Source organism: Odocoileus virginianus, chromosome 17 (assembly GCF_023699985.2).
Source record: "Odocoileus virginianus isolate 20LAN1187 ecotype Illinois chromosome 17, Ovbor_1.2, whole genome shotgun sequence".
NCBI classification, from domain to species: domain Eukaryota; kingdom Metazoa; phylum Chordata; class Mammalia; order Artiodactyla; family Cervidae; genus Odocoileus; species Odocoileus virginianus.
In genome coordinates, this window is record NC_069690.1 from 27,175,722 (window position 1) to 27,199,305 (window position 23,584).

Genomic DNA, 23,584 nt, shown 5'->3' on the forward strand with positions numbered 1-23,584 from the left:
AGGGCTCCGACCATCTCTTAGCATTGTGTCCCTGAGTCCGGACTTTCCATGGGTGCCTGGAAGGATGTTACCAGAACGATCATGTTAACTTCAGCATTGTCCCCCTGTGTTAGCTGCTGTTAACAGGTGGGCACCTTTATTGTCCTCATCCAGGTAAGGAAACTGAGACCCAGAGAGCTTAACAAACACATCCAAGGTCAAGTACACGTGCTCATGTGCGACAGACAGGATTGCACCTCTTGTGTCTCACCCTCCTCACTGTGTTTTACAAGCCTTATCTCATCTGATAAGGGGATGCTTGTAATTATCTTCACTCCAGATGGGCAAAGCTGGCTGGGAGGGAGGCAGGTGTCTGGCCCAGGTGGCCCAGGTGGATGATTTGAGCAGGCCCTGCACCCCTCTGAGCACCCCTGAACTCCTGCCTCTGTGCTGATGAGACAAACGGATGAAACCCAGTCTCAACTCCGGCCTAATGAATCCCGGCGAGGCAGCTTGTTTGCATTTGTTAGTTAATTCGTTTTCCAGACAGAACCACAGACCAGTGCCCCCGCCTCCCTGCCAGTGTGCCCGCCCGGGGGCCTGACGGCAGCCCCAGGCCACCTCGAGCCCCCTGGCCCGGCCGAGGCCAGAGAAGGGCCGGCAGCCAGCACGAGGGGCCTGTGTGAGGTGAGGACAGCTGCCTCCCGACCCTCGGGGCCGGCGGGGCGCCCGGCTCCCCGGCTGGAGCAGGCACATGAAATCCGAACTCTGGAGGGAAATTTACTGCACAATAAAGGAAGAATGGCCCGCTTTGGGGACAATTAAAGCCACATTACTGTGGAATTACAGAGGACGCCCGGGGAATTAGCCAAATCCAAAGCAGCCAGAAGCACCAAGGCCAAGAAACGTGGGGCGTTTACACGCGGGTCCGTCCCCCCACTTCTACGAGGAACCTGTCTGGTTCCCAAACCCCCTAATTTTAAGGCAAGGGAAGACATCCAGAGGCTTCACCTGAGAGAACTGTTGTCACCAAGCCACCCCAGCCAACCCAGCCCCACTTGTGCCTTAAATCATTCTCTTCTGGTTATAAAGCCAATCAAGTCACCGGCGGAGGTCCGGGTGGCCGGGCCAAACCCCACAGTTTGCTGCTGGGGAAGCAGGACGATGCCAGGATTCCGAGCTGGAGCCAAGCAGGGTTCCATCCAGTCTCCTCTGCAAGCCATGGAGGCTAAGCCTGGGGCCTCGGCATCCTCATCTGGAAAATGGGCACAAGGGTGCCTGCCTGACCCACTCTCTGTGAAACGTTGAGTGGATAAAGTATATAAGATTAGGGCCCTGGTCCTCCACCTTTTTTTATTCTGTGCTTTCCTTTAGTGAGATGAAGATAGATAAGTTATACATTCTGGGGTGTTTTGAAGAGCAAGGAAGCTTGTGCTAGCTTTCTCTTCATGTCGCTAGTGAAGAGGAAGAGGCATAAAAAAGATAGTTTCTAAAAAAAATTTATTGAAGTATAGTTGTTCTGTATGTGTGCGTGAATGCCAAGTTGCTTCAGTTGTGTCTGACTCTTTTCGACCCTATGGACTGTGGCCCACCAGGCTTCTCTGTCCGTGGGATTCTCCTGGCAGGAATACTGAAGTGGGTTGCCATGCCTCCTCCAGGGGATTTTCCTGATTCAGGGATCAAACCCGCATCTTATGTCTCCTGAATTGGCAGGCATGTTCTTTACCGCTAGTGCCACCTGGGAAGCCCGTAGTTGATTTACAATGTTGTGTTAATTTCCGCTGTATTTATATATATACATATATGTATATGTATATACATGCAGTTTCATATTCTTTTCCATTATGATTTATCACAAGATATTGAATATAGTTCCCTGTGCTATACAGTAGGGCCTTGTTGTTTATCCCTCCTAAATATACTAGTTTGCATCTTACTAATTCCAAATTCTCAGTCCTTCCCTCTCCCACCCCACTCCCCCTTGGCAACCACAAGTCTGATCACTATCTGCGAGTCTGTTTCTGTTTTGTAAATAAGCTCATTTGTGTCATATTTTAAATTCCACATATAAATGATATTATATGGTATTTGTCTTTCTCTGACTTCACTCATCTTGGTAATCTCTAGGTCCATCCATGTTGCTGCAAATGGCATGATTTCATTCTTATGGCTGAGTAGTCATTTATGAGTGTGAGTGTTAGTCCATAAAGAAGGCTGAACGCCAAAGAATTGATGCATTTGAATTGTGGTGCTGAAGAAGACTCAAGAGAGTCCCTTGAACAAGAAGAAGATCAAACCAGTCGATCCTAAAGGAAATCCCTGAATATTCATTGGAAGGACTATTGTCAAAGCTGAAGCTACAATATTTTGGCCACCTGGTGCAAAGAGTCAACTTATTGGAAAAAAGACCCTGATGCTCGGAAAGACTGAGGCAAAAGGAGAAGAGGGCAGCAGAGGATGAGATGGTTTGACAGCATCACTGACTCACTGGACATGAATGAGCAAACTCTGGGAGATAGTGAAGAACAGAGGAGCTTGGTGTGCTGCAGTCCATGGGGTTGTAGATTGGATGTCCAATCTACTTAGTGACTGAACAGCAACGAAGCATTCCATGTATACGTGTACTGCATCTTCTTTACCCATTCATCTGTTGATGGACATATAGGTTGCTTCCGTGTCTTCAGTTCAGTTCGGTTCAGTCGCTCAGTCGTGTCCGACTCTTTGTGACCCCGTGGACTGTAGCACGCCAGGCCTCCCTGTCCATCACCAACTCCCAGAGTTTACTCAAATTCATGTCCATTGAGTCGGTGATGCCATCCAACCATCTCATCCTCTGTCGTCCCCTTCTCTTCCCGCCTTCAATCTTTCTCAGCATCAGGGTCTTTTCCAATGAGTCAGTTCTTCGAATCAGGTGGCCAAAGTATTGGAGTTTCAGCTTCAGCATCAGTCCTTCCAGTGAATATTCAGGAATGATTTCCTTTAGGATGGACTGGTTGGATCTCCTTGCAGTCCAGGGGACTCTTGAGTCTTCTCCAATACCATAGTTCAAAAGCATCAATTCTTCGGCACTCAGCTTTCTTTATAGTCCAACTCTCACTTCCATACATGACTACTGGAAAAACCATAGCCTTGACTAGATGGACCTTTGTTGGCAAAGTAACATCTCTGCTTTTTAATATGCTCTCTAGGTTGGTCATAACTTTTCTTCCAAGGAGTAAGCATCTTTTAATTTCATGACTGCAGTCACCATCTGCAGTGATTTTGGAGTGTCTTGGCTACTGTAAATAGTGCTGCTATGACCAAGGGGGTGAATGTATCTTTTCAAATTAGAGTTTTCTCCGGATGTTTGCCTAGGAGTAGAATTGCTGCATTATTTGGCAACTCAATTTTTAGTTTTTTGAGGAACCTCCATACTGTTTTCCTTCGTGGCTGCACCAATTTATGTTCCCACCAACAGTGTAGGAGGGTCCCTTTTTCAGAGAGATGGTTTCTGAAGTCACTGGTCGGGCAGCTTGGGCTGTGTAGGGTTGGGGACCCTTCTAGATGCCTCTGCACTCTTGCACATGCATCCCTCACCTTCATGGCATGCCTTGAGGGTTGTGCTGCTTCACAGATGAGGAAGTGAGGGAGGATCCCACTTAGTATAAGGTGCCAGGAAGGACTTCACGATCCCTGCCTCCAGGGAGGATAGAAGGAGTCAAGACTGTGGGTGTCTGGTGCTACCCTGGTGCATAGAGACTCACCTGTCACTGTCTAGTGACTGAAGTATATCTCGATGGCTAGGTAGAAGCCGTTCCATCTTTTTCTTTTTTTAATATTTATTTGACTGCATCAGGTCTTGTGGCATGCAGACTCTGTAGTTGTGGCATGCAGGCTCTGGAGCGTGCAGGCTCAGTAGCTGTGGTACGTGGGCTTAGTTGTTCCATGGCCTGTGGGATCTTAGTTCCCTGACCAAAGATCGAACCCTTGTCCCCTGCATTACATGGTGGATCCTTAACCACTGGACCATCACGGAAGTCCCCACCCTACCTTTGGGGTACTGACCTCAACTTTGGCCTCCTGCCCTCTGCTCCCATACCTAAACCTCATCCTTCAGGCCACAGCCAGGCATGGAGGCCTGTCTTCCTCTTCCTGTAACCCTCAGGGCTTCCTCACCCCCTCTGGAAGTGCTCTCGCACTGATGTTCCTGCCCGCTTACAGGTGGGTCTCAAGGAGGGGACAGACTTTCACATTAACACTCTGGGACCTGGTCTTAAAGTCAGCAGCCAAAGAGCTCAGCTGTCTCCTGCCCCAGAATCCTGCTGGTTAGGGGGCTGGAAACTCCATGGGGTTTGGACCCTCAGCAGCCTTACCCCCTGGGTACTGAGACAGAGCAGTGCAGCAGAGTCTCTCAGCTTGTTCGTGAGCGAGGCATTTGGCCACACTATTGATGCTCAAAACAATTTGGAGGAGGAGAGCGAAGGGCCTCCCTCATCACAGGACCCTCTCTTTGCCTGTAAGGGCCAATCTCTTGTGGGATTCTGGCTTGGAGCTTAAGTACAAGAGAGCCAACAAGCCACTGGGATGGAATAATTTAGGAATAATCCAGGGGAGATGCTTAGAATGCCCAGCAACCAGAACTTCCTGGCACCAGCCATCACGGAGATCCCAGCTGCATATGGCTGCATTGGTGCATTTCTGCAGAAGATCGGTCTGTCCAAAAGCCTTTGAGGCCCTGAAAAAGTGGCTGGTTTTGTAGCCAAACCATCGCTGTCCTGCTGTTGCTGTGCTGATTTATTTATTTATTTATTTATTTATTTTATTTATTTATTTATTTTATTTTTATTTATTTCTTTTTCCTTTTGAACTTTTTATTTTGTGCTGGGGTATAGCCGATTAACAATGTTGTGATGGTTTCAGGTGAACAGCAGAGGGACTCAACCACACATAAACATGGATCCATTCTCCCCCAAGCCCCCCTCCCATTCAGGCTGCCACATGACATTGAGCAGAGTTCCATGTGCCATACAGTAGATCCTTGTTGGTTATCCAGTTTACATATAGAGGTGTGTACATGCCCATCCCAAACTCCCTAACTGGCCCTTCCTGCTGGCAACCATGTTTGTTCTCTAAGTCTGTGAGTCTCTTTCTGTTTTGTACATTCATCTGTATCATTTCTCTTTAGATTCCACATATAAGGGATGCCATAGGCTGTTTCTCCTTCTCTGTCTGACTTACTTTACTCAGTATGATACTAAGTCCATCCATGTTACTGCAGATTGGGTTATTTCATTCTTTTCAATGGCTGAGTGATATTCCATCATATATATGTCCCACATCTTCTTTATCCATTCCTCTGTTGATGGATATTTAGGTAGCTTCCATGCCATGGCTGTTGTAAAGAGTGCTGCAGTGAACATTGGGGTGCATGTATCCTTTCAGATCATGTTTTTTTTTTTTTTTTTCTCCCAAATATATGCCCAGGAGTGGGAATGCAGGGTCATATGGTAGCTCTGTTTTTAGTTTTTTAAGGAACCTCCATACTATTCTCCATAGTGACTGTACCAATTTACCAACACAGTGTCCAAGAGCCCTTTTAGAAGATGCTCAGCTGCCGAGCTATCTTCTATCTATGAGGGAGAGGTGGCCATGTCCCCAGGCCATTTTCCCTAGCTATGGCTGATAACACGGGACCTCATTCCAGAAGGACCATTTGGACTTATTTTCTGTAAGTTAACTCCCCAAGGTTTGCCCACAGGGAAATTCTTCTGCTGTCTCCTTCTCACTCAGGGTCATTTACAGGCTGGAGGACTTCTCAGGACACCCCTTCCACTAAATCATGTATAAGAATGTTTATGACTCCAGTTAGAGTCTCAAACCTGGAAGGACCTCCCAGCCCAGCAGTGGATCCATGTCTCCTCTTAGACTCATTGAGTAGGAAGGGACTTTATTTGGTTCACCCTCTGTCTCAGAGCCAGAATCTCCTGTATTGTGTCTGTGTTCTTGAATGCCTCCAGAACGGCAAGATCACTCTCCTGGGGGCGGCCCATTCCAGGTCGGCTGGAATCAGCTGTTCTTGGTCATTCTGTCTGTCCTGTGGTAGGCCACCCACATTCTGCAGTGAGCTGGTATTAAAAGTCTTTAATTGGATAGCATCCACACGTGACCAGTCCATCTAAATAAACTATACCAACTGGTTTGATCGAAATAACTGGATTCAGGTTTGGGGTTCAGGGTTTAATCAGCCCTGAGTTTAATCGTGTCCTGATGAAAATGACCTTTTTTTGGATAAAAAGTTTGGACCATTCTGATCATAACTGCCTTCCTCCTCCTGTTTTTTCCTGGACGGGGGTGAGATTCCATGGGGGCTGTTCGCATGTGATACTGGGGCATGCTGGGAAACACCGGGTCCCTGGAGAGCCTGGTGGAGACAGAGCAGTGGCCTGTCTGTTCAGCGTTGGTGGTGGTGTCCATCAAAAACACTTTTTGGGTCATCATGAGACGGGCTGGGACCTGGAACGCTTTGCCGCAGTGCTTGCACCTGGACAGATGTCTCTTTCAGCAACAAAATATGAAGAAATCATAAGGGACTGAAAATAACTGCTTGTATGTGCAGTTGGTGCAGATTATGGACAGGAAGATACAAAAAGACCAAAAGAACCCAAACGGCCACTCCTGAGGCAACTTCTGAAGAGCCGGAAGCAAAAGCAGGGCACTGCACATGCCCCCTTCACATCCACCAAAGGTGTTCTAGCCTGATCCCTGGACCTACCCTCCCCTCACCCCATATAAGGAACAAGCTCCCCACAAAGAGCGAATAAGGGCACTAGTTACTTGTTTTCAGCCCCTTGTGTTGCAGCTCCAGTCCCAGTAAATCCTTGTGTGAATTCCTTGTCTGACCTCTTTATCAATTTCTATTGATTAGGGAGTCCCAGAAACCCGGTTGGTAGCATTCTGATGGATAGGGTCTTTCCCTTCTCACACTTCTCTTCATGGTCTCAGGCCAGGGATTTCTGTTCTTATGGAGCTGATGCAGAAGAGGAAGTGATTAGGGCAGGACAGGCTGGCATGGACCACACAGGAACTGGAGAATCAGACAGCCCTTGAAGTTCAGAAAAGCCCGAATGCCCCCCATCCCGGTCCTGACGAATTGGGGGACCCTCTTAACCTCTTGGGGGTTTTCAGATGCCGAGAAGATCAGAGCCACCTTTGATAAAAGCTTGTCGTGCCAAATCATGTCTTGGGCGAAGCACAAGTTTGATGGGGATCTGGAGGGTGACGGAGATAGGACCACCCTGCAGTACTTGGCATAGACCTTCACTCACAAGGGCTTGTTGAAATTCCAGTTGAACTGGGCGTCCTGTGTTTTTATTTGTGCAGTCTGGCAACCCTAGTTGGAGAGCACATTAGGAGACCAGAAGGCATGTTGGTGTTGACCAGGAGAGGGTCTGTGGGGACCCCGGCTTCAGCCTGGCCCTGTCCATGAGCCGGAATCTCCGTGGTCCTGCATGCGGGGTTGCATCCCCTGGAACAGTGTAGGGTGCAGCCAAGGATGGTCTCCAGGCTTCCAGCCCGCGTCCAAGTTACCTGCAGAGTCGAATTCAATTAACTGGTCCAGCAGAGAAGCGCAGGGTCGTGGCACCATGGGGGAAGGTATCCCGGGAACTGAATGTCGCATGTTTTCCTGCCTGGTGTCAGGGGAACAGAATCGGCTGCAAGTCATTAAAGCGCCTCACGGCCAGCCTCTCCCATTGCTGCTGGAGGCTGCCGCCTGGCATGTGCCAGACTCAGCTACGGGACCCGTTACAGATGGGAAATGACTCCAGGGTGGGGGGAGCCAGGGGCCAGACTTGGCCAACTGGCAAATCAGCCCTCCTCTCTCTGTTAATAAAGCCTGGGGACCGTGTGCTCCACCTCTGGGGAGCGGAGGCTGGAAGGCAGCCCCCCCACTGCTAGACAAGGCATCTGGGCAGGGTGGAGAGGCTGGGAGGAAACAGCATCTCATGGGGAGCGGAGCTTGGGGGGTGGGGACAGTTTTGCTTAGACCATCTCTTCGCCTTTGAAAACTCTCGGCCTTGGGAAATGAATTCCAGCAACCACGGGGTTTATCGAGCTTCTTCCTGCCCACGGCCGTGCCACCTCACTGTGCTGGAGGTCTGGAAAGAGCTCCCTAACGAGTTCCAGGTCCTTGGCAAGGTCTCTCTGCCGGTCGGGGCCTCGTTTTTTCTCCTTTCTTCTGTGACAAGAGGGTAAACTAGAAAAACTTGGAAGCCCCCAGCAGCCTGAGATGCTGTTTTTGCCCTTGGAGGATGACGTGCCATTTTCCTATTGGGCGTGACCGGGGGTGGGCGGGGGTGTTCACACGGGGTGGGCCCTGTTATAAGCGAGAAGCAAAGACTCCTAGGCTCCAGACCTCTCTTTTGAAACCAATACCCTTGAGGGCAGGGGAGTTGGCATCTTGTAGTCAGTGGGTGGCTGAGGAAGGCTCCAGAACAGGGTAGTGACAAGGTGAGAGGAGGGTTGGAAGAGGGAATTGGGGTGGGAGGGCCCAACTAGAGTTGGGAAGAACACACAGTGGCCCGGGGTTGAGGTCTCCGAGGGAGGGCCTGGGTGGGGCCCTGGGAAGCGAGGGTGTGAGGAACTGAACTGCAGACAAAAGAACTGAGACGGCTCCTCGGGGCTCACCGAAGCCTCCCCGGCATTTCCGAGAGGAGGATGTTTGTGCGGTAGGAGCCCTGAGTTATTCCTCGGCAGCAAAAAAAAAAAAAGAAAGAAAAGAAAAAAAAAGCCTGGGAGACGTTAGGAAGGATCGTTTCAAAGCCTTCGGGGGAGGCGCAGCAGCCAAAAAAGGGCAGGGGAAAGAAAAAGCTCCGATGTTTACAGAGAAAAAAAAAGTTAGTGGAAAAAGTGACGGGGAGGTCAAGCCTATTCGAGGGATGGCTCTCTGCGGTCCCCTGGGGAGGGGCCGGTCGCCCTCACAGACCTCGGGGGAGAAAGCCACTCGGTCTCTCACCCTGCGACCCTGCATCCCGCCACCAAGGCCCCAGCGCAGCCCTCAAAAGGCCCCCTCCGGTCTGCTCGCTGTCGCCTGTGCCCGGGAATCGCATTAATCCACTGTCTCCCTGCCCGAATGGAGTTCACATTTCTGCTCGCAGATCTCAGATGTCTGCACCCCGCCCACCCCACCCCAGGCCCTGCTTCAGAAGCCCAGGAGGGTCTGGCTGGGTGGGGGCGAGAGCTCCCAGCAGCTCTTTTGTTCGCTGTCTTGACAAAGGGACCCGGCCTTTCCCAAGCCCCACAGGTGTGAAGAGCTTGTTACCCTGGTGTTTGTTCAGCCCTATTAGTGGCCTGAAGGACTGTTGACAGAGGGCCCCTTTGTGTGCAGACGCGGCTAAAGCTCTCTAAGCCCTCGACAAACACAGGCCACTTCTCTCCCGGGACTTTATCAGGAACTATCTAAAGCCCGCCTTGGCCGCTGGGAACTCCAGCCTCCTGGACGGGACACTGGGGACTGGGTTTTGAAAGCATTTTCTAGTTTTTTTTTTTTTTCTTTTTCTTTTTTCTTACACCTTGATCCACCTCTTGTCCGTTCTGTTTCTGATATCAGAGATAAAGCACAGGTTTGGGGTCAGAGATTTTGTTTTCAAGTTGGAGCTTTAAAAAAAAAAGAAAAGCTTTGTGGCTTGGCAGGCCTTCTGTCTCCTAAGAGAAGGTGTCAAAGAGATTTCCAGAAAGCTCGGTGGACTCCCTGCTGTGAGAACTCAGCTTCAAGGGGGTTCTCGGGCCCCCCCATCCAGGGAAGTTCCTCACTGCTGACAGCCCTCTTGGAAATCCTTTCACCAAGATTCCTGCATCAACTCTCCACCCAACCTTCTCCCTCAGAATGGTTTTCTCTGCCCAGAGCCCTGAAGAGTCCGCCCTTATGGAGCAGGTGGTTACCATTCTTGTCGACCAGTCCCCTTCTGAGGCTGCTCCCGTGCTGAATGCCCCATCACCTCCACAAGGTCAAGGTCACAGTCTGCAGGAGCCCCCTCAGGGCCATGGTACCATTATGCCTCATCTCTGACCTACCTGCAGGCTGAAAATGGTCTTCCTGCCACCTGACCCACTCAGTCCCACCCCTGTGGCTTGCTTGCAGCTGGAGCACACTCCTCCTGAACTCCCAGAAGCATCCCTGCCAGGTGGAACCTGCCCCTTAACCTCCAGGAGTTTTGGTGTCCCGCAGCCATAGACTTTCAGGGCCAGGAAAGAACTTGGAGACCATCAGGTCCAATGTCCTCATTTTTCTGATGGGAACACAGAGGCTCAGAGAGGCCAGGGGGCTTTCCAGTGATGGACACCTGGTTGAGCTGCAGAGCCAGGACCAGCACTCAGGTCCCTGCTCTCCGAAATCAGCTCCAGTTCTCTTGCCTCTCATCCGTGCAGCCTTGTGATGTTGTATTCATTGTATGCCACTTTGAGTTAATCACGATGGCTCAGTGGTAAACAGTTTGCCTGCCACTGCAGGAGACATGGGTTCGATCCCTGGGTTGGGAGGATCCCCTGGAGGAGGAAAATGGCAACCCTCTCCAGTATTCTTGGCTGGAGAATTCCATGGACAGAGGACCCTGGTGGGCTATAGTCCATGGGGTCTCAAAGAGTCGGACACGACTTAGTGGCTAAACAACAATAACAACAACAATCATAACTCCACTAAAGTGTGAGGTTCTAGGTCCTGTCTTTGCCTTCACACATCTTTTTTTGCCTCTGCACGTTCTGAACCAGTGGTCCTCATGGTGTGGCCCTGGGGTGGGCAGCATCAGCATCACCTGGGATGGTGTTAGCAGCACAGGTGGTCATGCCCCACCTGCAGCCTACTGAACAAGTCCTGGGTGTGGGGTTCAGCTGCCTCTGTTTTGGCAGGCGCTCCTGGTGATTCTACACACTCATGTTTGAGAACCGTCCCACGTTGGGTTCTTTGCAGGGGTTTAGTGGCTCCTTGAATTGAAAAGCAAACCTCAAGAGAAAGGAGGAGGACCATACATAGTCTTGAGCAAGCAAAGTGAAGCAGGGTCAGTCCCGTTGCAGGTGTGCTTCCCACCTCAGAGGCTGGCATATCTAAGGGGCTCTGTTAATATTTACTGAATGAAGAGATGGACAAGCCCTCGTGCAGAAGTGTGCAATGTCCAGTGGGGGTTGTCATTGGTGGTCCTGTCTCATGTCTTTAGGTGTCACATCTTCTTTCTGAGAACCCCCTGGAGTCCCATGCATTAATCCTTAGCTCAGCTGGGCACTGTCACACCCAGCCTGGGCTGTTGGCTTTTTCTTCCAGACAAGCGAGTTATTCAGTCCTCCTGGCTGTGTCTAGGTGGTGCGTTCAACAGTAGTTCAGATTGAAGCTGACACTTGGACACAACGCAATGCACTCTGCAAATGACTGCAAGCCCTTGAGCCTTGGCTGGAACCAAATGGCTCCCATGAGATGCTTCCAGTCTCTTAGCAGCTGCACGGCCTCTTTGGCTCACCCCAGCTGGGCACCACCGTGTCACATTGGCAGCTGATGTCCAGGTGACAAGCTTTAAGCCCTGTATTCAGAGGGAAGGGGTAGTCCTCAGCAGTGAGCTGACAGCAGCATTGACCAGACTTTTTCATAGACCAGGTATCCCCGAAGACTCTGCAAGGGTAGGGACCACATTTGTCCTGCCCACTGTGCTACCACAGCCCCTTGCCTGGAGCTTGGAATGTAGTAGGTGCCTAGAAAATACCAACTGAGTGAGTAAATAAACCTGTGAGCTACCAGATTTGCCATTAGTAAAAACGAAACCTATAGTCTGGAGTTTGCAAATTGACGTATGCCAGTGATCATTTCTCTCATGCCCAGCTCGTCTGTAACACGAAGGGGTGGGGGCCCCAGAAATGCTTGGATGGGCTCTGCCTCGGCTCCGGTCTTGGATGAAGCCCTTGGAGAGCCCAGCACAGTGTCCCCAGGTGCTGGTGGGAGCCAGGTGTGTGGGGGCCATGACAGCTTAGCCTGGTCATCTCGGGAGAAGCTGGAACTCGGGAGAAGCTGGAATGGGCTCCGAGAAGCCACCCCTGGGGGCGGAATACTTAACATTTATAAACAAGGGTCAAACAATTTCTAAATAAACAGTATACCAAGTAGAGTAGAGAGAGACTACATAAAAGGAAATACAAACTACCCCAAATTCTTAAAAATAACTCTCAAATATTTTTGTTATTCTGAACCAGTCGTTTCGGAAGTTTCTTCTGAAAGCAGACCTCCCCCCAAGGCTCCATCGCAGACGCCACCGTTGCCTCCCCGTGGGCGCTCTCTCCAGAGGGGCTTCTATTCCAACTGATTTCTTTTCAATTTAGTTCTGATTCCACTAACCTTCGCTGCTGGTCTGTGGACCAGTAGCAGCAGTAGCAGCAGCGCCCGGGGTGGGGGCATGGGGGTGGCTGGTAGAAATGCAGACTCCCAGGCCCCTCCTGGCCCTTCTGAATCAGAATCTGCATTTGAACAGGTTTCCCAGGGGGTTCCATCTGCAGCCATGGCAAGAACACTTGTCTGTCCTCTGATTTTTTTTTCAGGTCGTGCTGTCTCTATCTGGTCTCAGCAGAAGGGCCTCCCTGAGCATTAGTACCCCTATAGCTCTAGCATGCATACTCAGTTGTGTCTGACTCTTTGTGATCCTTTCAACTACAGCCTGCCAGGCTCCTCTGTCCATGGGATTCTCCAGGCAAGAATACTGGAGTGGGTTGCCATTTCCTCCTCCAGGGGATCTTCCCGACCCAGGGATCGACCCGCTTCCCCTGCAGTGGCAGGTGGATTCTTTACCACTGAACTAGCCTTGAAGCTCCCAAAGCTCTAGGCACAGTTGGAAATTCCAGGTCTACAGTGTGGTTACCAGACTGCTGTCTGGCTCTCTTCTGAGACAGAAGCACCCTGAGGGCAGATCTCTGTCTTGTCTGCTTACACCACAATCTGGTCCTTTTAAAGGCTTCAGCTGGCATGTGTTGAAGGAAGAAATGGCTGCCGCTCCCTGGGTGGCATTTGAAGCTGCAGTTTGCTGTTAGAGGCAGCAGCCAAGGATGTAAAGCTTCCCCTACCCTTGGGCTGAGGGATTCACCATCTCTCTAACCCAGGCTTTCTCACACTTGGCAGTACTTGCATTTGGGGCGAGATGACTTGGCTGTGCCTGCTCTGTGCCGGGTAGGACTTTGGTGTCTGTCCTCAAGATGCTGATTAGTAGCTCCTTTGGCAGTTGTGACATCCAAAAAATGTCTGTAGAAACGTTGTCTGATGTCTGCTGGGGGACAGAATGGCCCGTGGGTGAGAACCACGGCTCTAATCCCCAACCTGGAATGTTCTGGACATTTCATGTGTGGTTGAGGAGGTCTTGTGGGCCTCACCTGGCAGCCACAGACCAGATTAGCAAAGGAACTGGTGATGGAGGCAGCCCCTCCCCCCACAACCCTATCAGTGCCCATCGTGTCCACACCTGCCCTAGTAGCCTGGACATGTGGAAATGCGTCCATCCTGTTTAAGTTGTTGAAATGTTGACATCAGGTTGCTTAAAAGCGTCAGGCGCTCAGCTGAGCTGGAGAGACACCTGAGATGTTCGAATTTGAAGCAGGTGACTTAAGCCACAGGTCTAAAATGACAGTAATGTTGAAATCTTTGATCAGAAGGATGCTTAACCAGCAAAAGTGGTGACTGCCCTTTGCTCCATTTTTGCTCATGGGATGGTCCACAGATGGAGGGACAGCTGGATCAGACAGTTGGGGGGCTGGTCTCACTAGTAATGAGTGAGAGGTCTCATGGCAGGTCTGAGAGCTGTGCTTCTATGGGCACTCAGGTGGCCCAAAGCTGGGGACTGTTTCCTGCAAACAAAGCCCCCAGCCTGTGGGTGGAACACACAGGGGCTGGTTATTTGGGGCAGTTTAGTTGCAGATACATGAGTCCAGAGTGCCCTGCTGTGCTGCCAGACTAACCTGGGCATCTTTTCTCAGAAGTACTGACCTGGAAGGCAGGGGAGAATGCTAGGATGGACCCTGTGTGTGGGGAGGGTGGGGAGGACCCTGCGCTCAGAACTCCGAGGGGACCCATTGAACAAGGCCCATCCTGTTCCCCCTGAGCCACATGGCGTTCAGGGGAGCCAGGACCTGAGTCTCTGAGAGATAGGACCAGGATCCAGCTTAGCAACATGTGCTGGGTTCTCCCAGGGCCTGGGAGAGCCCTGGGGGAACTGGGCTTAGCACATCACGCCTTTCAGGAGAGGTCCAGCTCCTGTGACTGGTAAAGCCAACAAACCAACAGGTTTGTTATCAAACCAACAGGTGCAGATTCAGTCGCCATGGTGTGTGAGGTCTTACTAGGCCTTCCTTGGGGTCCCAGGAGGAGTCCAGGGCAGCCTAATGCGGGTTTTTCTTCTTGGAGCACTGCAGTTCTTGAGCAGACAGGAGCAAAATCAATGAGTTAAAGCAGCAGGACAAGTTTAAAGGAGTTCAAAGCCACAAGAAATATCACAAATGCCACAAGGCTATGCCTTGGTGGAGGGTGTCAATCCCCCACCTATCCTATATTTCTACCTATCTACTTACCTAATCTGTCTACTCATCCACCTACCCATCCATATATCCACCCACCTACCCATCTACCCATACACTCATCCATTCATCTACCCATCATCCATTCATCCACCTACCCACCCACCCACCAGCCCATCCATCATCCATGTGTCCATCTACTCAGCCACCCACTCATTGATCCATCTACCCACCCATTCATCCATCCGTCCATCCATCCATTCATACATCCATCCATTCATCCATCCATCTTCCTTCTTGCTTCCTTATTTTTACTCTCTCTTTTTCTCATTTGTACAATGAAAGTATATCGAGGTCTGCTCTGGGCTGGAAGATATAAGGATGAACATTGTCCCCATCCTCCAGGAACCAACCCCACTGAGGGGAGCATTTGTCCCACTTTATGTAAGAGCTTGCTCATCTGCCCCATCCATCTATGATACCAGGAGCTCCTGTCTCCCTCAGGGCCTGTGGCGCAGGACCTGGCACAAAGCTGGAGCACCTACCAATGTGTTGATTGAACCATCTGGAGGTGGAGAGGGTTCAGACAGTTCAGGTTGGTGAGAGAAGTTCATAGAAGCTTAAGGAATGGTGGTGACAGGTATGTGTGAAGAGGCTTAGAGGACCTTTCGATGGGAGAGGAAAATGGGTCCCCATCTCCTGGGACTCTTTCCCTGCTGGGTGGTGTGTGAGGAGCTCGCTTCCTCCTTCTTCCGTCCCGATGTCCCCATGTCATGCCTCTGGGTCTGAAATGCAGCTGTCCGTGAAGTGTCCTTGGCGATCTCCACGCAACAGCTGAAGGAGGGCATGGTGCTTGGGGTGCAGGCCAGACCAGCTCCCTTGGGGGGACCCCCTGGACAGGGTGCAGCAGTGCTTGCTGCCCTCTGCCCTCCCTGGTCTCCCGGGCTGACCTCTCCGTTCTCACAAACCTCCCCTTTCCTTCCCGCCTTGAAATCTGATAACAGAACTAATACCCTATATTTTTGCCTCCAAGAGAGGCAGGAGATAAACAGGAAGGCGTGAGGGATTAAGGTGTCTCTCCAAGGAAGGGGCAGGGGACAGGCTGGGAGCCGGGCGACATCCCTGTGTGCTGCCGAGGGCTCCAGATGTGAGCTGCTTGGCCCGACGCATTTTTCCATTTGTGCAGAGAAAATAAAACAAAGAGAAAAGAAAACAAGCCGTCAAATGCTCTGCAGAAGCCTGAGTGTGGGCAGTGGTCACTGGTGTCCCCTGACAACTCCAGGAGGAGGGGGGACAGGGAGGGGGGCGGGGGACCCCTGCCTTTTGATGTTCAGTCTCTGAGCTTTCTTTTGTGTGACCAGTTGTTTGGGAAGAGCTTCGGTTGGTGGAAGGTGTGTGGAAGGCAGAAGAGAGATACCAGCCAGAGGTTTCCCTTGGAGTGGGGAAGCGGGGTGATGAGCTCCCAGGAGGTCACAGGGGACAGCTGGGCTGACTTCGCAGATGTGAATATCAGCTTAGCATCTGCCTCTGAGATGGACCAGAAGATGCTGCGCCTGAGGCCTTTCTCCTAGCCCAGAGGCCTGAGGAAGTGTCACCCTGGAGATCCTTCCAGATCCCTATGCCAGGCCCTGTGACTTCTGTCCTAGTAGAAAAGATCTAGACTCTGACCCTTGGTCTAGGATGAGCTATTTCTTCCAAGGACCTGGGTCCTTTCCTTTGGGGCAACTGGCCAGGAACCGAGAGACCTGGGCTCTAGTCCTGGGCCCCCATTTCCTGGCTCAGAGGTCCTAGGCTGGTAGTTTACTTAACCCCTCAGAGCAGCACCCTCTCCACAAGTCTGGTTGAGTGAGTCCCCAGTGACATTGAACTTGTATCATTCCCTGTGCTCATGGGCAGGGCAATGCTGAATAGGTTTCTTTGTATGTAGTTGAACTCGGCCCTGAGGGCTGGAGGCGATGAGGGGATACTTGTAAAGCTCTTGGGAGTCATTCTTTGGCCTAATTTGGCTTCTAGATGCTTCTTCCAGACTTCAGGCTTAAGCTGAGGTCTTTTCTCTTGTATCACACACAACACGTCCTCAAAAGCCCTCATCCGTCTCAACTTGTAAGTAGTGTGTCATTTGGAGAGTGACTCTAGGAAGAATATTTAAAGAAGTTTATCATAACATCAGAAAGAGGCAAAATTTTTTAGATCACCAAAGTAGTATGTGAATAAGAAACTGGTAAAAATATTTGCAACTGATATGTAAAACATACAAATTCAATAGATGTCATCAGAAAAAAACCCACCTTTTTTGAAAACTGGGCAAAAGACATGAACAGGCAGTGCATACACAAAAAAAGAAATATAAATAGAAAAACAAACACACAGAGAAATGTCCAACCTCACTGGTCATCAAAGACATACAAATTAAAATTGTGTGCATGTGTGTTTTCCAGATGAATTGGCAAAGCTTAAAAAAAAAGGAATGCTGATACCAAATGCATATTGTTTTTCTTTTCAACAGTATGGAGAATATAGGAAGTAGGAGCTTTCACATCCTGCTCGTGGAAGAGTAAACCAGGACAGCCTTTCTTGAGGGCAATTTGGCATTTGGGATCTCAAGTTAAAAACACCAAAATTTAACATAGCAATTCTGCCGTGAGAAATTTACAGTATGACAGTCATCAGAGCAGAGTACACATATGCGTGTTCAAAGGTGGTTACCACTGTAATGTTTATAATAGTGAAAAGCTGGAAAAAACTGCCCAACCTGGGAAGGCTCTGCTTTTTGTTTTGAATTTTTGTCCACACCTCGCCACATGTGGGATCTTCCTCAACAAAGGCTTGAACCCACACCCCCTGCATTGGAGGCCAGAGTCTTAACTACTGGACCACCAGGGAAGTCCCAAGGCCCAGCTTTTCACTGCATCCACTTCTGTTTCCAAGGAGCCCATTTCGTGTATTCACACAGTGGAGGACTTTCAAAATTATGAAGGATGTTATCTGACATTAAAAAATATTCATCATCATGTGAAAATAGGCTGGGAAGCTAGAGGTACATGGATGATCCATGTCTGTCAGAAAGAAAGAGCTCCACAGCTGAGTAAATGTTAATTAAAGCCTGCAGGGAAAGACCCGGTATTAACAGCAGTTGGTGGAAATTTGAGTGCATTTTTTTTTTAACCTTTCTGCTTTTGTTTTTTAAGTGTCTGGTATTAAACATATATTTAACAAATACATAAAAGGTGATTTAGGACTTCCCTGGTGGTCCAGTGGTTAAGACTCTGCTCCCAATGCAAGGGGCACGGGTTCAATCCCTGATCAGGGGACTAAGATCCCACATGCCACGTGGTGCAGTCAGGGGAAAAAAAAAAAACTATTTAAAACAAGCTTAGCACAAAAGCAAAGGCAAGTCACGTTGTAGAGTGTGCAAGATTAGGCCAGATTTAAGCTGGAGATACCTCCGAGTTAGAAGCCTAAAGAAGAACCAGGTAACAGTGTCACAGGGTAACATAAGGAAGGCTGATTGGGGGGGCCCTGCTGGCTGCCTGGGGAGCTCAGAGCCTTCGTGTGTAAGCCGAGCTGGCGGAAGGTGAAGATGAGCCTGGAAGTGACATTGAAACCAAGAAAGGGCTGATGGAAGGAGGCCGTCAGATGAGAAGGGGGCTTGAGAGCAGAGTCACAGGAGGGAAGGAGCAGCACATGCCTGTCCTCACAGAGGGGACAGGTGAGGGGTCCTCACATGCGGCCTGCTCCAGAGACTGAAAGGGTTTGATAACTCCGAAGCCTAAGAGGAGAGGGGGCTGAGCAGAGCTACAGTGGGAGAGAGGAGCTGAACCAGTTTATGCAGAGCCCTGGAGGCACTGTTAAATGATTTTGGTTTTATTCAGTGGGGAGCCACTGAAAAATTTTAAGTAACTGCTGGACATCCTCAGACAGGGGCTCAGAACTTCTGCTCGGGTTATAGTGTTGGGAGCCTGAAGGGTTCAGTGGGGCGGGGGTGGGGGGAGGGCGGTGTCTGAGGTCTGATGAATGGAGAGCAGTGAATGGGTCTGGGGGAGGTGCCTCTGGGTCCACATGAAGACCTCCAAGCGGAAGCCGGAAATGTGGATTTGCGGGTCAGGAGCACAGAGGCGGTCACTGCTGTGAGGGGTGAACCAGGCAGACCCGGGAGAGCATCAGAGCAGAGGGGAAAAGTCTACAGGAGCACTGGTGTGGGGAACAGGCGGAGGAAAGCAGGATTAGGCAGGATTGTGAAGGCCAGGGGCGGGATGCTGAGGGCCTGTCCAGAGGACCTGGCTGCCGGGAGCGTGGCCACCACGCTGTGGGAGGAAGTTCTGCAAGTTGATGGCAGGAGGGGAGATGGTGCAGGAGGAGGTGGGGAAAAGGAGAGTCCAGGCCAGTGTCTGGAGCTCAAAGACGTGCAGAGTGTGCACGGGTAGAAGTGATGCTCAGAAGCAGTACATGCATCTGCTTGGGCTGCCGTGATAAAATGCCTCCCATTGGGGCACTTAAACCAACACACGTGTACTTCTCATAATTTGGAGGCTGGAGTCAAGATCAGTGTGGGCAGGTCTGGTTTCTCCTGAGACCTCTCTCCTTGGCTTGCACCTCTGCCACCTCTCTGTGCGTCCAGACTTCCTCTCTATAAAAAGAGGACACCAGTGGTTGGACTAGGGCCCACTCTAATGTTCTCATTTTAGTATAATCATCTCCTTGAAGGCCCCATCTCTAGGGTATGTCCTCTGTCTGCCAGTGAAGTGAAGGTCGCTCAGTGGTGTCTGACTATACAGTCCATGGGATTCTCCAGGCCAGAATACTGGAGTGGGTAGCCATTCCCTTCTCCAGGGGATCTTCCCAACCCAGGGATCAAACCCAGGTCTCCCGCATTATGAGCAGATTCTTTTTCACCAGCTGAGCCACCAGGGAAGCCCAAGAATACTGGAGTGGGTAGCCTATCCCTTCTCCAGCGGATTTTCCCGACCCAGGAACCAGGGTCTCCTGCATTGCAGGCAGGTTCTTTACCAACTGAGCTATGAGGGAAGCCCTCTGTCTGCCAGGATGTCTCCAAATAGAAGTCACATTTTGAGATTCTGGGGTTAGGGCTTCAGCATATGAATGGAGGGTGGGAGAGGGGCACAGTTCAGCCCATAACAAGCAGGATTTGGGCATAAGGATGCCAGCTGCACATCCCAACTCTGACTGGGGATAGATAGAGAGTGGGGGTGGGGATCCTTTGCAGGAATTGAACCATCTCCATGGGGAGGGAAGCAGGTGCCTGGCGATGGGTCAGGCACAGTCAGGTGGTCCATAGCGGTGATGGATGCAAACAGGGGAGCCTAGGAAAAGCTCCCAGAGGAAAGGCTGCTTTGAGGTCAGACTGTGGAGGAGGGGGAACTGGAGGGGATGTCCAGGGTCTTCGGTGGCCCCCTCCTGACCCGTGTCCCTGCTTCCCGCAGCCTGTAACTGCAACCTGCACGCCCGGCGGTGCCGCTTCAACATGGAGCTTTACAAGCTGTCGGGGCGCAAGAGCGGGGGCGTCTGCCTTAACTGTCGCCACAACACGGCCGGCCGCCACTGCCACTACTGCAAGGAGGGCTACTACCGCGACCTGGGCAAGCCCATCACCCACCGCAAGGCCTGCAAAGGTAGGCGGGGCGAGGCCCGGGCACCACCTCTACCTCTCTATATCTATATCTGTCTGTATGTCTGTCTAGCTATCTGTCTCCCCCTCCTCTTTTATTCTTATCCCCACGCTGAGATCATCGCATGCATGCACGCCTTTTGGAGGTGTAAGCCAGAACAAAGGGGCGGTGGAGGCGCGACTCTGGGAGAAGAAAGGGGGGTGGTAATCCCGGCGAGGGTGCAGGGCTCCCAGGCCCCGCCCCGCCGCCTCTGTCCGCACAGGTGTGCCGCATACCGCAGGGCGGGGGTCATGTTCGCCCGGCTTACTCTCGGCACAAAGGACTCTCTTTCACCAAAACCTCGCAGATGCATTTCTTTGGAGGTGTGCGCCCATCCCCACCTCCTCCAGCCCCAACACTCACACAGATGCGCACCTTCACAGATGTCGGCAACTTGGGGAGGGGGAAAGTGGGGTGAGAGGCAGGGGCTCAGAAGCAGCATTTAATCCACCTGCAAATAGTTTCACTTCTCAGGACAAAAAATTAAAGGGAGACGGGGGTCTCTATTTTCTTTCACTGAAGCAAATGGTAATGTTTTAACTTTGTGCTGTTTGTTTTCTCCCACTAACAAAAATGAAGCCATGATCAGATGACTCCAAGGAGATGATGAAATGCCAGGGAATTTAGTGACAATGGGGGAGGGGAGAAGTTCTCCTCTCCTCCTCCCAACTCCCCTACATGCATTTGGTTTTGGGAATTCCTGGAACCAAGGCTCTCTGGATCCAAAACTTGGGGCCTAAAGACATTGCTTGCCGAGAGCCTGCCTTCCTGGGAAGATATTCATCTCCGAGGGCTCTTGGGCCACAAGCCAGTGTGGCTGGGATCCTCACATGGGTCTGTAAAGACCCTGAGGCAGGAGAGACCCCAGCCAACCTAGGCCTGGATGAAAAGCTGCAGCAGAGAAGTCCTTCTATGGCTACTGCTTAGCCCTGGATGAAGCTAGAGTATCATCTTCTTAACAGGAAATCCACCAGATGTTGGGCACTTGTGTGCAGGACCGATTACATAATTTGTGGGCCCTGGTGCAAAATGAAAATATGGGACTTCTTCTTGTTCAGAAATTGCTAAGAATTTCAAAATGGCAAGCCGAGTTTCAGCCTAGCTTGTGCCCTTCTTAGTGTGGGGCCCATGCAGCCTGCCCTGCTGGTGCAGAATGCTTTTCTCTAAAAAACAGATTCCTAGTCTGTCTTCTCCCAGAGAAATCCCTGAGATTCCAAATGAGCAGAGGGTGGCTTCCCTCACACAAGGTCTCTTTCCAGTTCTGTGGACCTAAGGCTGCCTCTGGTGGTTGCCGAGAGAAATTTAAGCATTAAGGTAGCTGGGCTGTTTTCCATGTTAGAAACCACCGATCCAGGTGAGAAAGCCCCAGGGAGTTTGACCAGGAATTGAGAAAGCTGACCTGGGAAAAAGTACCCAAGAAATAGCCACAGTAGCAGGAAGGCAGGGGCACCAGGGAAGGAGGGCTTTGGGTTTTCAGAGAAAGTAGTTCGAAGGTAGCCAGTGCCTTGTGCCCAAGTGTTTTGTTGTCTTTTTTCTACAGAAGAAATTGAAGTCAGGGTCTTGTAAACAACTGGTTGCACATAGATTTCTTGGGGATTTGGCCACAAAATTTTACTCAACGGGGACCAGTCAGGTGGGCAGCCCTGTGCCCTTGAATGAGAAGATCTGGGCTCTGCTTGGAAGGGCAGTGGTCACTTCCTGTAGTGCCAGTTTCAGCCGTCAGAGAAGGAAAGGCATGTCCCCTGGAGAGTCAGGAAGGAGCAAGGCCTTGGTCATCTTGCTATCTGCATCTCTTCCCTTTCCTTTGTTGCTGTGGGGAGGGACAAGGGCCGTATGTGGCCTGACACTGCTCAGAGTGAGATCTCGGAAGGCCACAGGGTCCTGGGAACCTGCAGACCACCCTCTGGGGCTCTGCCACTCTGGTTCAGTGGTGTGGAGCTGCAGGCTTCCTGTGCTGCTTTCCAGGAGAAACAGATACAGGCAGGCGAGGGTGGGGTCCTGTCTTCTTTCAAATGCTCTGGTCAGCCTGGATGGCTTTGTCTTTCCTCCCAGCCCTGGACAGCAACCTCTTTGATGTTAACTCAGAGAAGGACCCATGGAAGGGGAAAAAATATAGGGATGGAATCTGCTCAAAAGAGTACTTGCTTATCCTTCTGGGGAAATGTGTTAGGAAAAGTGAGATTCTCAGTGCCTCCTGATTGGCAGGGGAGGACAATGTTTCAAGGATCCTGCCTCCTGATTGGTGAGGGAAGATAGTGTTTCAAGGATCCTGCCTCCTGATTGGTGAGAAAGAGCATTGCCTGAAGGGCTCTGCTTCGTGATTGGTGAGGAGAGACAACACATGGAAGATATGCTCTCTGATTGGTGAAAAGAAGAATGTGGCCTGAAAGGTCCTGCCATTTCACTGTGAGGAAAGGCATCTCTTGAAAGTTCTCCATCTTTCCCCTTAGCTTTTTTTTTTTTCCTGATGTTACCCCCTTAGAGATGTGGGAATTTGCAGTCCACAGTTCCCCCACCAAAGAAAGACCCTGAGATTTGGGGGGAACCAGCTATAGTTCAGATGCTGGCAGGGGAATGTGTACCCTCGAGATCTTCAGACAGGGGTCTCTCTCATCACCTTTGGAAAATTCCACTGTTTTGTCTTCCCAAGGCTGGATGGTTTAAGGAAATGGTTCCCTTGGTGGCAGCATTTGATCCCTGAACCTGATGGTTCACTTTCAGAGGCTTCCAGAATCATGTAGATTGTAGCGCTGGGGTGAAAGCTGTACTTCTTTGCTCTGTCTCAAATGCATTTCATGGGGAAAATGGGACAGCCAGCAGTGCCTCTTGACTCAACTTGGCCATTGACGTAAGGGTGCCTGGAAATAGCCATGGGGGCCCCTTGAGCCCCTGACTTCCCAGGGCCTGGGAGGAGCCCCGAGCAGGGGGCTGAGGCCACCCATACACTGCTGGTGATGGGCTGACGCCTGACCTTGTTCAATTGAGAGCAGGGGTGGACCCAGACAAGAACAGCTTGGAGCAAGGGCATTCCGTCCCAAGCATCATTATGCCATCCCCCCAAGGGAAGTTTCATAGCAACAAATTTGTTGGGTTCTTTCTCCCCTCCCCTAGTTTGGAACCAGATGGGGGCTGGCAGCGCTAGTGCATACAAAGGGCTGTAGTCAACATGCCCAGGGAGCAGGCGGCTGCACTCTCTGCTATTCAGCGCGATTTCACAGCCCTGGGAAGGCCTCATTATGGCCTGGGCTGTTGTCCTATACAAAGTCAGACGAGATGAGTTTCTCCCCTTTCTCTGCAGAAGGGTGTGTGAGTGATACTCGTCCTGGAATCTGTAAAGAGGGATAGGCGGTTTTGTTTACCATTTGTCTTCTTTATGGACTCGGGGCTCTTTCTCTTTAGAGCAGGCAAAGAAGACGTTACCATTTAACCAT

The 23,584-nt window shown here is 50.9% G+C and overlaps 1 protein-coding gene across 3 annotated transcripts in view; it reads left to right on the forward strand.

Annotated features, from left to right (window-relative positions):
• The window catches only part of NTN1 (netrin 1), a 207,820-nt gene that overhangs the window by 116,100 nt on the left and 68,136 nt on the right, over nt 1-23,584 (forward strand). For all 3 annotated transcript variants that reach the window (XM_070479088.1, XM_070479086.1, XM_070479087.1), the window contains exon 3: nt 19,929-20,117. In XM_070479088.1, coding sequence (XP_070335189.1) covers nt 19,929-20,117 — 189 coding nt within the window. The remainder of the gene's footprint in view (nt 1-19,928; nt 20,118-23,584) is intronic.